This window comes from Limulus polyphemus, unplaced genomic scaffold (genome assembly GCF_000517525.1).
Source record: "Limulus polyphemus unplaced genomic scaffold, Limulus_polyphemus-2.1.2 Scaffold833, whole genome shotgun sequence".
NCBI lineage: Eukaryota > Metazoa > Arthropoda > Merostomata > Xiphosura > Limulidae > Limulus > Limulus polyphemus.
In genome coordinates this window covers 12,703-24,304 of record NW_013666443.1, presented here as the reverse complement: position 1 = coordinate 24,304, position 11,602 = coordinate 12,703, and the positions used below count along the sequence as shown (strand labels likewise).

The window sequence follows — 11,602 nt, the reverse complement described above, 5'->3', positions numbered from 1 at the left end:
TCCACCTTATAGTTTTGCTGCTCTAAATCAGCCATCTTTAATTCGAATGACAAAAACTAAAAACGGTCTATTTTATACTTTTTGGTGAAGCTGTAGTAAAAATGTTAGACCGATAGCTCACGTGACTTTTTGCGTAGGCGTGCGCAAAAATGTTCTTCAAATTTAAGCAATTTTGGTTAAATAACTTTGCACATATGGCTTATATTTACACCATATGAGATTTGTAATTGTTGGTTGAGAAGATCTATCAGTGTACCAAATTTGAAAAAAGAATCCATCAAAGTTAAGTATGTTGTTCTATCAAATAAAGTTTCCGTACTTTTGGTGCAAAAACAAAAAAAAAAAGGAAGAAACTCAATCAAAATTGAAGATGTTATATCTCAGGTATTTCTTAATGGGTTGCCTTGAAATTTGGTATGTGAAGTAAGAGTCCAATAGAACAAATTAACTGAAAATATGCGGTAGTTTGGATTACAGAGTTGGAAAATCGCTAAACTATCACTCCCGAGTGTGTCCTGCAGCAGGTTGTTTTGGCCGCACAACACACTGCCGTGTGTCTTGATAGTTATGATTAGGGGTGAGTATCTCATCATAGTAGTCGATACGATACGTATATAGACATTGATGTCGTGATACCATACTTATCTAAATACAGAAGTTTTACCAACAATTTGTTACAAAGTTTGACAAGTCTTGTCTATAATTTATAATCTATATTACTAACATTGTCTTATTTAAGTACTTCACACTTTACAGGTTTTTCAAATTCTCAGGTTTGATCAATTAAATGGCAGCTGGCAAGACAAGTAAAATAAAAATAAAGTTAATATCTATCTATCTGTTTTGTTATTGGTAATTTGTTGTTACTTTGTATGTAATGTTTTTGATAAAAGAAATAAAGACAACATGTAATACTCAATACTCATCTTCCTTTATTGAATCATTAATTTATTAGCAAAAATACTTTATTAGAAATTCTGATTTTTTCTGTACAAAAGACATATAATGTTTACTGAAAGCTTGACAAATTTAGTGAAGATAAATAAATCGTATCGTATCGGACGATGTATCGATATAGTCGTATCACGGCTTCACGATACGATACTCGTATCGTATCGCTGTATCGCCACATCTTTAGTTGTGATTAACGTGCATGGCTGTAAGATCACCTAGAAAATCGACACAATGTGCTATCAGCATTAACACTCATTATATTATTTTAAACCGCAGAAAAATATTGGAAACGTAGTGGACTAAAGACACAAATGTAGGGATTTCAAAGTGTGAAAAACTTTAAAGCACATAAAATACTGCTAAAAACTTACAAATCAATAAACACATAGGGAACTCAGACACAAGTAAAGGGTGATATAGAACTGCTCCCCCCTGTGGCAAGTCTTTGGACTTATAATGCTAAAAACTGGGTTTTGAAACCCGTGATTGGCAGCCCATTGTGTAGCTTTGTGCTTAACTGCAAACAAAAACATAGTACTGAAAAAAAAAAAACAGTGACAAACCTCAAGACATATAAAAATGACATGAAATTTGTAGATGAATGAATAGTAACATCAATGTATATTATAGCCAAATGTCTGTATGTCACGATCTGTATCTCCTGAACTGTTAATCGTAAGGGGGGGAGAGATATATATGTATATCAAAATCCTTATTTTCAAGAGTACGTTACAGGAAAATTATTCAATTTTTGCAATTCCTAAGATTTCGTGTTCATATCAACATCATCTGCCAGTCTTAGTATGTGCTGAATGGTTAATCTGAGAATGAAACTTATTAAAAACAAAAATGTTTATTTTTTGTGAGGGAATTTCACGAACGAAACGGGACTTCCTCCGTCGACTGATTGAAAGAAATATTTCGAAGATAGGAGAATAAACGAAAAAAACGTATAAAAGAGGAACGTGTTTGAGTATGTAGTTGTGTTTGTTTGGTTTATTATTATTTTTTAAGTCGATATTATATACATACCTGATTTTACTGTACCATGTCGAATAAATTGGTTTGAATTGAACTGAATATCCCCCCTTTTGATACTTCTTATAGAAACAATAACTGTCAAAAAGCGCTCACTTCGATAGCAGTCTTACACTCAGTAAAATGACAAGGAACGGTGGCATCCAACGGAATAAACATCCCCACGGCTACTCAGCGAGCTTGAGCGCTCTATTGTTCTGTGTGCATACATTGTATCGAAACCAAAACAATTTTGTCAACAATGTATTGCAATCAGTCTTCTTTGCTTTAAAACAAAAGCACAGATAGCCTATTGTGTAGCTTTGCGCTAAAAACTAATATAAAACGTACAAAACCCAGTGGCGCTAATTGGGAGGAGAGGCAGCTGCCCTACCCAAACTTTGTTTTTTGTGAGAAATGTGAAACGTCTGGTTATTGAATATGTTTATGGGTACTAATATTAATATACACAAAGTACAAAGTCAAAATTACGTATTTTATAGAAATTAGGGTTCAGCTTTGACCCCACCCCACCCTAAGATTTTGCTAAAATGGCACCACTGAGGAAACTCTTTGTCATCAACATTACTAGACTAATGAGACTTACAAAGAGAGTCAGTTTTATAATATAAAAAAACTCTTTTTCATCAACATTACTAGACTGATGAGACTTACAAAGAGTCAGTTTTATGATATAAGAAACTCTATGTGAAAACAATAATAATTTCTTACTCAGAGACTGTTTTAATAATGTAAATTTGCTGTATTTCGACAAGTTGTAAACGTTCTGTGTGAAAACAATAATAATTTCTTACTCAGAGACTGTTTTAATAATGTAAATTTGCTGTATTTCGACAAGTTGTAAACGTTCTGTGTGAAAACAATAATAATTTCTTACTCAGAGACTGTTTTAATAATGGAAATTTGCTGTATTTCGACAAGTTGTAAACGTTCTGTGTGAAAATAATAATAATTTCTTACTCAGAGACTGTTTTAATAATGTAAATTTGCTGTATTTTGACATGTTGTAAACGTTCTGTGTGAGACTGTTTGAATAATGTTCCACTTATGATTATTTAACAATACTTATAAAGAAATACACATAATTAAGCACGGGAATCAAGTGTTAATCTCCTAAAGTAAGATTGAGGAAAGGGCTAATAGTTATCTCTCTAAAGGTATGAAGATGTATAATTTCAAAGTTGTAACATGTCTTACCAATTACTTTAACCTCTATGAAGTTACAATATAAGCGCTTCGTACATTTATGCTTAGTGTAAATGACTGGAAAATCTGAATAATCACATTCTCAGTCTTTCAGCAGTTTCTTTCAACTTAGGTTGCAATGGTAAACCTTTTGACCTGCGTACATCTTGCAGGCCTTAACAAGCAGGTCAGGGGTTAGAAACAAACAGGTCAGTGGAGAAAAAAGCAACAATAATCGCGAACAAAGCACAGCAACATAATAACGCCCTGTATACGTGTGTGCCTGACATAATAACGCCCTGTATACGTGTGTGTGTGTGTCTGACATAATAACGCCCTGTATACGTGTAAGCCTGCTTTTGTGTAACGTATACTCACTTTTTACCTGAAAATATTTTGATCCGATAATAGTTTTTCTTGTAAGATCAGTAAACTGAATTAAAAATACTAAGCCTTAATTTCCCATCCTCATATTTAGAGTGAAGTATCACAAGATATATGTTTAGGTAGCAGTTACGGAGGCAGGAATAGTTAAAGCAAAAGAACTGCTTGATCGAATTTACCTTGGGTTCAAACAAGTAATTATTAAAGCCGCAAGCATATAACCGTATTTTCCCACCATATGTTTTCTTTACTCTTTGAATATACCCTCTAATTCACGCCAGATAATTCATCTCCTCCTCGCCCTTTACTGCTCCACCCCCTCCCCCTTCAAACACTGTAATTGAACGGTCCGCCGTCTCGTAATCTGGGCAAGGCCCACAATGTAATGAATAATAAAATTTACACGGGATATTAACGAGAGTAACGGGGAAGTGTTCGGGATCACTTATAGTCTGGTTTATAAAGAGTAGGCTAAAAAAAGGGTGTCCGTTAGTATACCCTCATTAAAACCTTGGTCTCATAACACCCACCCTGCTAGATGGTGTGAGGTCAAATATAGAGTTTTGTTACTTCTTACAAGCAACAGGAAAACGATTTAAGAATATCTATATATGGGCCTGTCGCAGTACTTCACTGCTAACGAAATATTTTTTGAAACAGCACAGAATTTAAGATAACATATCATGGAAACGAAATTCTAGAATATAATATACTTCTCACATATATTTGTATTAATTTTATATTCTACTTCTGAGCGTTTCTGTATGCAAACATAAAAGTGCGAGCATAATTCAATAGAATATTTATGATGAACTAATGTAATTTAATAGCCAAGACGTAATTAGATATGAAATGGTAACCAATATTTCGTCCCTGCATAACCTTGCAATAAAAACAACTTGTAACACTCATGTGAAACTCCACATATAGATAAAACTGTGTGAAACAATAGAGAATGGGAATATTCACGATACATTTTTGAATGAATATTTGCATGTACTGGGTTTCATGTAAAGCAGCGGATCCAAAACCAAGGACGGCGAGTTTGATGGGACGAAAAATATCATGTGTAGCAAACAGGACCGAATTGATGGTTGAAAAAATCATATATAGCAAACAGGACTGAACTGGTGGTTGAAAAAATCATATGTAGCAAACAGGACTGAATTGGTGGTTGAAAAAAATCATATGTAGCAAACAGGACTGAATTGGTGGTTGAAAAAAATCATATGTAGCAAACAGGACTGAATGGATGGTTGGATAAAAATCATATGTACCAAACAGGACTGAATTGATGGTTGAAAAAATCATATGGAGCAAAGAGGAATGAACTGATGGTTGAAAAAATCATATGTAGCAAACAGGACTGAATTGATGGTTGAAAAAAATCATATGTAGCAAACAGGACTGAATTGATGGTTGAAAAAAATCATATGTAGCAAACAGGACTGAATGGATGGTTGGATAAAAATCATATGTACCAAACAGGACTGAATTGATGGTTGAAAAAATCATATGTAGCAAACAGGACTGAATTGATGGTTGAAAAAATCATGTGTAGCAAACAGGACTGAATTGATGGTTGAAAAAATCATATGTAGCAAACAGGACTGAATAGATTGTTGGATAAAAATCATATGTAGCAAACAGGACTGAATGGATTGTTAGATAAAAATCATATGTAGCAAAAAGGACGGAATTGATGGTTGAAATACATTTTCGAAAAGCTGGAATGGCGCAGATTCGAGATATCTGAAATGGGGTCGCCACTGAATGAAATTTGGGAATCGTCGGTGTGAAGAATCGTGGGTAATGTACAAAAGCAATACGTGCAACAGATCGCTGGTCAAATATAGTGATGAATCACAATTTCTTTATTTTCAGTTTTCATTTATCACAGAAACATCGCTCTCTGCCAAATCGACTCATTATTACAGCGTTATGTATACAAATTCGTACAAGATGTTTCTATAAATATTATTGAAAAGAAATACACTTTAACTATTCAAATTCTACAAAAAATGCATCATGTTTGGTAACAGTAATGTTTACAGGAACGCGGAATGTAGTTATAGAAATAATGATGGAATACTAGAATTTTACCCACCTAACCATAAAGTACAGACGTTGATTTTCTTCATACCCACACAATTCTGTTATAACAAACCCACTTTTCTCGTATTGTCGAGAGAGTTTTTCAACTTCTGACTGTATTAATTGAGTGTTCAAAATCCATTTACGCGATTTCTTGGTAGTGAATGTGACATACAGTTCCGAATCAATCAGGCTGCAAAAAATATTTTTTAAGTATAACCCTCTCTTTGTGTGAAGTTTGATTTGTGACTCCAGCAGGATTCGCTTTACACTGATATTAAAGATAGATTGAGGTTTAGAACCATTCCATTTTAGTATTTTATGTTTCGGTAATGCCTCAGTATTTAATAATTCTAATGGATTTCGACGATTTAGATGATCGCCATAAGACGACGGCAAACGATTAAAATGGTTTCTAGCTTCAGCAACTAATGACTTGTGTTGCATATTGCTGGTTAAGATAAACGAGAAATAGTGTCGCCCAGAAAAGATATACTCGTTAACTTGAAATACTGTGAGATTGGATAAATTAAGAGCTCTCTCATACGTCTGTTTAAGGATGCGTGGAACAGAAAATTTCACTCCTCTGTTAACTTTCTGGTCATTATTCAGAGAAGTGACATCTAAAAGATCCGGGAATACTGATTCCTCGCGTGAATCTATTTTTTTCACCCACAATCTATCCAATGTTTTCTTCAGTCGGTTTCCTTTTCTAGCCGACAATAAGAACAACCAGCAGGTGCTCTTAAAATCCTGGTTTTTGTCAAAAGGAATATGGTATTGCATTTTTCCAAGAGTTATTTTGCAGCCAATAACAAAATCGTCATTGCTAGACCGATCCGATTCGATCCAGATAACGCCGTTGTTATCAATACGAATTCCCATGATATGCCACCTACTATTGTGTTGAGGAAGGGCTTTGGCTGCCTGTTCGAAAATGAATTTTAAAGAACTGAGTGATGAAATTTTATGTATATAATCAATATAATAATAAGAAAACAGACGCAGAACATCATATGCAGAAAATATCCAGTCTGCGAAAAAACTGAAAATATAATTTCCGGGGTCTACTTGTGTCGAATTAGACAACACTGTTGGTTCGATTGCGGAACACGCTTCACTATAAGCCAACGCTTGCGATGACCACATATTTCTTTCAAAGCAATTTTCACTCAGATATGTTTGCCACATCCCTAATGGTAATAGAAACGTATTCTTAATGAAATCTTTACATTTCTGACCAATGACTGATTCGATAACAAAGCATAAAATGACAAAACCTTCATCGCCCGAACACTGTTTTACCCCTGGTGGATGGTATAGTGGCTTGGAAAGAAGAAATGATAGAACATTCACAAATCTTCTTATTTTCAAATTTTCTTTTATTTCTTTGTTGTTAACATGTCTTCGTTGCTCATTGAAGTTTTCAAAATTGAATGAGGCGCCATTTTTGATTTGACACTCTAAACCCGAGGTTTGCATTAACAAATGCTCAATGGTTATTTCATACACTAGATGATCCACAACAATGTTTGATAACTGTTGCCACGGAAAGATTTTACGGAGTAATCCAGAAAATCCAAAGACGTGGTCATACAGAGTCAGCTTTTGTTCTTCAGCAAGCTTTAAAACAGCAAGAGCGACAAGATGATGGGAAATACGACGAGACCTGAGAGATGGAATCAACTTCCAGGTTTCTTCACTGGATAATATCTGTCGATACCGAAAGTGGTTGTTAACGGTAACACCAAGAAAACTATAGGTTCTGTTTTGATCTATCATAAGTCGTATAACAGAAGATTCAATATCAGAAAACTCGGGACTTTCAGGAAACAGTGCAGAGAGGTTTCCGTGGTAGCCTGAAAAGACAGAGAATCAAATTATTTAATAATGTTGTGACAGGAACAGGAAAAACATTGTGTGTTCCAGTTTCTTTATTTGAAATATATTTAAGAATGCAGCAAGACTTATAAATCTAAATTTGTTGAATAATTACAATGTAAAACCTAAGCAATATGGGGTTGACATCTAACTCGCGACTTTTGCAGAATTCGTTACACCATGAGAAGTAAACGATTTATTTCACCAAGTGGTATGAGAAAGCGTCTTAAGTTTGTTTGTTTGTTTGTTTTAGGCAGAGCCATATTTGGCAATTTGCTGTATCCACCGCAAGAAATCGAGCCCCGAATTTTAGTGTTGTAAGTCCATAAACTTACCACTGTTTCGGCGAGGTCAACGTCTTGAGAGAACAAAAATTAAACGCAAAGAAACTGATGTGATATTTTAAAAAAATGATTGATCATTCATCAAAACCATTTACAGCGTAATTTAATTTTACGAAAAAAAAATTAAATTGATAACAACGGAGCAAGACATGTATATAGAAGCTTTGTTTACTATCATTCATAGCTCCGTGTGTTTAATGGATAACAACGGAGCAAGACGTGTATATAGGAGCTTTGTTTACTATCATTCATAGCTCCGTGTGTTTAATGGATAACAACGGAGCAAGACATGTATATAGAAGCTTTGTTTACTATCATTCATAGCTCCGTGTGTTTAATGCAAAATTACGTAATAGGGCTGGATGTTCGTCAGCAAAAGCATAACAGTGATTATGTAAATATTTTTGTTTGTCCGTTGTAAAACACAGAGCTGCACAATAAGTATCGAACCCAAAAGCTTAGCGTTATAAGCTCCCATCCTTTTCGCTGAGCCATCGTGAGCATGTAAAGAAAACAGTATTAACAGTATTTAGTTTAACGACAAAAGTAAGTACACTTATGAATATATATTTATAGTTCAGAACAACAACATTTATATCTGTTTATAAATTATATTGGCCCGGCATGGCCAGGTGGTTAGGGAGCTCTACTCGCAATCTACGGGTCACGGGTTCGAATCCCCGTCCCACCAAACATGCTCGCCCTTTCAGCCGTGGGGGCGTTATAATGTGACGGTCAATCCCACTCTTCGTTGGTAACAGAGTAGCCCAAGAGTTGGCGGTGGGTGGTGATGACTAGCTGCCTTCCCTCTAGTCTTTCAATGCTAAATTAGGGACGGCTAGCGCAAATAGCCCTCGTGTAGCTTTGCTCGAAATTCAAAACAAACCTATATATTATTATTTTCATACTTTTTCCACAATACAGGGCACTTACCATGAACTAAACGTAAAGTAAAATATTTCATTTCATTCTATAAACTTCATCCTTAAAAATATTAGCTCAGAAAACGTAAAAGTAAGCATCATTTATAAACAAAGGTTAATTAAAGACGAAACTAACAGTGAGACCTGAACATCTTTAATGTATAAGCTTTGTTTCGTTTCAATCCATATTTGTAACGATTTTATGCAAATGATACATTTTAATTCAATTAATTATTAAATAATTCTTAGCTCTAAAATGAACTACGTATTTTACATAATTGTATGGAAAATTAGACAGATAAGTAGTTGGTGTGATATTAGATGACAATAAAACTGTTAATATTTATATAATTTTAATCTCATTTTCTTTTATTAACAGTCTTATTATAATGTAATCTCACGTCAAATCATGCTTCGTCAGCTTAGTCGTCACCTTTAGACTTGTCTTGTAAACAACTGAGATATAAATAACGTTTCAACCGAGCTCTTGTGTGTTGTAACCCAGCGAATCTAATTAGTTCTGGTAATTTGAGAGAGAAAAATGCAGTATTAAATGAAAGTTTACCTCTGCAGCGACGTGCAACACACACAGTGTGCTGTTGAAATGCTATTATACATTCTATACACTAGAAATCGATATCAAGCCAGTAAAGATGGATTTATTTAGAAGCCTTTCTGAGATGTAACGTCACACCACCTACCAAGTCCTAGATCATGGTTCGGCGTCGTATTTATCTATCGGTTTACTGAATATTACCCTCTTTCTTTCTTTTTCTAAGTGTGCTGGGCACATAGTGTAAGTGTCTCACTATTACAGATATAACCATTTAATTCAAATGATAAAAGTGTTGTTTATATAGATAAAGTTAAAAGTAGAAACAATTTTGTGCTGAAGAGATCGTAAAACTAGAATACTGGTTTAAACCGAACTTCTGTTTTACATGGAGAAGTTGATTGTGTTTGGTGTTATCATGATTATATATATTCTCACACATGTTCTGTATATTTTGATAAGAATATGATCTTCGATTCATCTCTAATAACGTTTAACGTATTTTTATGGATTACAGTGTCTAACGTAAAGGGATGTTGGTTTTTACCTGAGAAGCGACAATAGAGGAGAATTGTGTACAGCTTGTTTTCGCCAGAGTTCAGACTGAATCCGGAAACTTAATACCCGGATCAAAGTATTAAGTATCTTGTTGCATCTTGCAGCGTAACTTAAGGGCCTGCTAACAGTTTGGACATCTATTTACCTAACTAAGAAATTATACTAGCTTATTTAAGGTTCATAATCCTTGTGCTAAACCATTTATGTTAAAATTTCATTTAAGATCTGACAAATAATGATGATATAGAAAGTACAGTTTGGAACATTTTTTGCCCAAATGTTTTGTTTTTTTTTAAAGAAAGAAAAATGTTACTATACTCCATTCTTCTATTTTAAAAAAATATCTCAATATCTCACCTTTAGCTATTACATTTTAAAGACGACTGAAATGGATGATGCACGTATGTCTATATTCATTGCTAAAATTTAACAGACAAGTAACTTTGCAATGTTTACTGTGGTACACTGATTTTTAATGGCCCCCAGTGGCACAACGGTATGTCTGCGGACTTACAACGCTAGAAACCGAGTTTCGATACCCGTGGTGGGCAAAGCACAGATAGCCCATTGTGTAGCTTTGTGCTAAATTACAAACAAACAAACAACTCTTTAATGATAAAACAAAATGTATTTGTCTGTTCCAGAATATTCACGAAAAGCTAAAAAATATTATTTACACACAGCCGCCCCAAATTTTGAGCTTCTAGAGTTGAGAGAAGGCAGATAATCAATAACATCCATCCACCAACTCTTGGGCTATTCTTATCTGACCGAATAGTGACGTTTTTGTGACAACAAGCTGCTAACCATGAGCCTTCGGATTTACAGCCTGAATACGCTAACTACTTAGCCACGCCCTGCCCAAAAACAAAGTAAAATGAGCACTAAGAAATTGGTAGAGATGTAAAATTAAAGTGAAAAGTATAATGAAGTTATAACCACTAAACCTGAAATTCAAATTATATATTTCTTAATCTTAGAACATCCAGGATGAAATAAACGGGATTTCTGTGTTTTGACTGAACACTAATTTCAAATAATAAATATTTTTACCTTTCACAGATGATAACCAAATTATTAAACACTCTATAGTTGCTACCATCCACATTTTCACAAACATGTTTCCACTGAAATAAGTTATTTTCTCTACCCCATACACACTACGGTCACAGCAGGTCGCACTAACACCTTTGCTTTATCCACCACACTGCTAATACCTAACGATCTAATGGACACGGCTGAAGGACATTGGTGCTTTTAGGTCGACAAAATAGCAGGCGACCAGCTCCTCTATCTTTCCAAACAATGACCACCTCTCACATTCGTCGGCTTCTTGTCACTGGTTTCGCGTTCGTGCTGCACGCGCCCTTTAGTTGCCCGCCCTACGCCACACCTCCGACAACTACCTATATTTTTGTTTGAACGCTAGGGTTAGCATACTCAGTATACTGTGTCCTAGGTTAAACAACAACGCACCTCAGTTTTCAAAGAATGGTTAGAGGTCAGTCTTTGAAACTACCATTTCAACTGGTTCCCAAAATACTGAGGACGTACAGGAAAGAGCTACGTACATTTTAGGTTACTATTGTAGATTGACCAAAATCTATAAAAACGTAGTGTTAAGTGTGAGCAATTTGTAGAATAGTACACTATGACGAAATTTCAATATTTATTTTTTATTATCTTTT

At 34.7% G+C, this 11,602-nt stretch overlaps 1 protein-coding gene across 1 annotated transcript; it reads right to left on the bottom strand.

The window, feature by feature from the left end:
- Positions 1–5,424: 5,424 nt before the first annotated feature.
- LOC106460769 lies at positions 5,425–11,253 on the bottom strand. The gene is made up of 2 exons (XM_013920505.2): positions 10,968–11,253; positions 5,425–7,514 (listed from the first exon to the last, which is right to left on the bottom strand). The coding sequence occupies exons 1-2, from the start codon at positions 11,032–11,034 to the stop codon at positions 5,653–5,655; spliced, it is 1,929 nt and encodes a 642-aa protein (XP_013775959.1). The 5' UTR covers positions 11,035–11,253; the 3' UTR covers positions 5,425–5,652.
- Positions 11,254–11,602: the final 349 nt, after the last annotated feature.

Coding starts and splice junctions, on each gene's coding strand:
- LOC106460769 (XM_013920505.2), bottom strand. CDS start 11,034: ATGTTTGTGAAAATGTGGATGGTAGCAACTATAGAGTGTTTAATAATT. Junction 7,515..10,967: donor TTGGTTATCATCTGTGAAAG/GTAAAAATATTT, acceptor CTGTCTTTTCAG/GCTACCACGGAAACCTCTCT.